Source organism: Frankliniella occidentalis, unplaced genomic scaffold, assembly GCF_000697945.3.
Source record: "Frankliniella occidentalis isolate FOCC.00 unplaced genomic scaffold, Focc_3.1 Scaffold134, whole genome shotgun sequence".
Lineage (NCBI taxonomy): Eukaryota > Metazoa > Arthropoda > Insecta > Thysanoptera > Thripidae > Frankliniella > Frankliniella occidentalis.
Window position 1 is genome coordinate 551,893 of NW_026267261.1, and position 2,913 is coordinate 554,805.

Genomic DNA, 2,913 nt, shown 5'->3' on the forward strand with positions numbered 1-2,913 from the left:
AAAGGGGGAGGCGGGACGAAAAAAATCTACACGAGTCCAGGTCGTAGAGCTAGGCTACAGGTCGATGACTTGTGCGTGGAGAGGACAGCTCTTTTGCGTTATTCCCCTGCAGCCGCTCCTTCATTTCCTCTTCGGATTCCCTGGTACGATCTAAGTGCCGCGGTGTTTCCCGATTCGTAATTTCCCCCCCCCTCCCCTCTCACGAGCTTCGCTCCCGGCCGGCCTCTCCATGCTCCCTCCGACGAAGTCCGTACGTCATCGTCTGGACGGGTGGGGGGTGGGTGGTGTCGGGTCAGCAGTCGTCGTCGTCTTCGTCAGTCGTCAGTCGCAGCTCGAGCGTGGAAGCGGACCTGGAAGTAACGCAAGGGTGCACCTCTGCAGCAGCTGAAGTATCACGGATTCAGGTACAGGGGATCCGCTCCCAGGCGCTTGGTCTGTCGTTCCGTCACCACCATTCGTTGTGCAGACCACATGCCCTTTTTGTTGTTTTAATTTGTAGAACATGGAGCTTACTCAGCTGCCGGTCGACGTGCTGGTGATGGCGATGCAGTTCCTGGACGTGCCGTCCCTCTTCGCCTGCCGCCTCGTGTGCAAGCGGCTCGCCGACCTGGCCCTGCGCGCCGACGTGTGGCGCCACCAAGGCTTCCGCGGCGGCCGGGACGCCGACGGCACGCCGTGCGCTTGCGCCGTGCTGCGCCTGGCGCCCTGCCTGCGCGTGCTCGGCTTGAGGCTGCCGATCAGAGGTTGCCGCCGGGCGTATGCCTCGACCAGCTGCGCCGCGGAGGTGTTGACCCTCCAGGTGGCGGAGGGCCGCACCGCCCTCCAAGCAGCGCAACAGCTGATCCGCTCGCAGGAGGCGCTGGGCCGGCTCAGGGGCATTCGCCTCGTGTTCGACGGGGTGCTGGCTCCCACCGAGGCGTCTGCGTTGCTGGAGACGGTTGCGCTGACGACCGGCTTGACGACGCTCGACATGCTTCCGAGCTACGAGTGCGAGCCCCCGCCGGTGGCCGTCCCCAGCAGCACGTCGTCGTCGTCCATCAAGCGCTTCCGGTGTGAGCTCCGGCGTGGGACGCTGGACTTTGCGAACTTCGTCCTGGCCGCACACTCAGCCACGCTCGAGAAGGTTGAGTTTTATACGGTCAGCTTCCTCAAACGCTTGACCTCGAACCTGCTGGGCGGCATGCCCAACCTCCGCGAGCTGAAGTGCCCCGCCCTCCCGGGGCTGGAGGCCGTGGCGGCTTGCGAGTCACTCCGCGTCCTGGAGCTCAGGGTGCCGCCTGATCAGCGGTCCGCCGCATCGGCCGCGAAGCTCCTCCAAGCCTCCGTGCAACTCACCGAGTTGCGTCTAAACTACATGTTTCATTTCGGAGGAGCCGACGGCGTCGGCGCGGACCTCGTCCTGGCGCTGGCCTCGTCCGGGCGGTCCCGCGTGCAGGCGCTGACCATCGAGAACTTCGTCGTGTGTTCCGAGGACGAGTACCCCTACCTGCAGCCGCTGATCCGCGCTCTGCCCTCGCTGCCGGCGCTGCAGCGCCTCAAGGTGGACGGCAAACCCCACAGGCTGCTGCGCGCCATCCGCCCCGCCACGGCGCCCGCCCTGCGGAGCGTCGACGTGGGCGCGCTCGCCTACGGCTGCGCGCACGAATGGGTCCACGGGGTCACGGTGAGGACCGTCATGTCGGCGAACCCGTCGCTCCACATGAAGTTTGCGGCGAGCGAGGCCGTGTGTCGGGATATCTACGCGTGCAGCGTGTGCAACGCGTGTGCGCGGGGCTGTCACCGGGAGCTCTTGGAGTGCGTCGCGTCGGAACATGGAGCTGACGGTTACAATCTTGGCCTCTTCTCTCACGAACCCACGGCGGACTGTTCGCATAGACACTTTACAGACGACAACTGCCGCTGGGTCCACGTCCCTCAGTCTCGATGAGATTTTGTTCTAGAGAATACGTGCCGACGATTTGTTTTCACTCTACCCACAATGATGGAAATGGAAATGTCTAACTGTCACTTCATTTTGTACTGCATGTACTTATGCCTCACATTAAAAGTTGTGTTTTTAATTCTTATACTTCAGTGTTAGTGTTTTATTCAAAATCTTCAATTTTCAAGTGGCACTCACACGAGTAGAATCGCACTTATTGGAAGTATAAGGGGCTATTGTTAATAGCGCAGATGGATTTGAGAACAGAGGATTTCCTACATAGTACGAGCCACGGTGGTACGAGCGAAAAGTGATGCGGACTTAACAGACCGAACATAATGTTTGTCATGGAAAAACCAACACGGCAAGCTAGAGCGGCAAATTTTCTGCGAGATGCAGTAGTTTATCACATATTATAGGAAATTTTGGGGTTTGAGGGAGGGGTGGTGGTAGTCAAAACGGATAGCTTTTTATAAGACTCGTTGTTTCTCATTTGACTTGTTTCTTTGGTTTAAACAATTGGCGCGAAAGAGAAAACTGGAAAGAAGACCACGCAGCAGGCCGGCCCAACGTTTCGCACCATCTGGAGGGGGATCACGGAGCTCCTCTGCGCCTTCTAAAAAACAGGGTGAGGGGGTTTGAGGGGGGGGGGAGCAATTAGAAGGCGCTTCCGGGGAGCTCCGGAATACCCCTCCAGGAAGCTTCAGTCTCGGCAGCGCACCTTTGGAGTACCTAATTCTTCAGTTTATTTCGTTTCCCCACGTTTCTTTATTAACTTAAGTTAATCAATTCATGTGTTGTCGTGAATGATTATTTTGTAGCTAAATTCAAAGTACAGCCGTAACAAATGGGATAAAAATTGGAGAATAATATTTATTAATGAGTATGTATTTATCGTTTAAACGATTTTTTTTCTTTCTTTCTGGAGGTTCATGAGAACTACTCCTCCACACTGTTAAAGTCTTACGAAGAAAATGCCAAATCCTTTGTAA

General features: G+C 57.0%; 1 protein-coding gene across 1 annotated transcript; it reads left to right on the plus strand.

Annotated features, from left to right (window-relative positions):
• The first annotated feature begins 323 nt into the window (after positions 1–323).
• LOC127750116 (uncharacterized) lies at positions 324–2,073 on the plus strand. Its single transcript, XM_052270693.1, has 2 exons — positions 324–404; positions 500–2,073. Exon 2 carries the CDS (start codon positions 503–505, stop codon positions 1,925–1,927), a length of 1,425 nt encoding a protein of 474 aa, XP_052126653.1. The 5' UTR covers positions 324–404; positions 500–502; the 3' UTR covers positions 1,928–2,073.
• Positions 2,074–2,913: the final 840 nt, after the last annotated feature.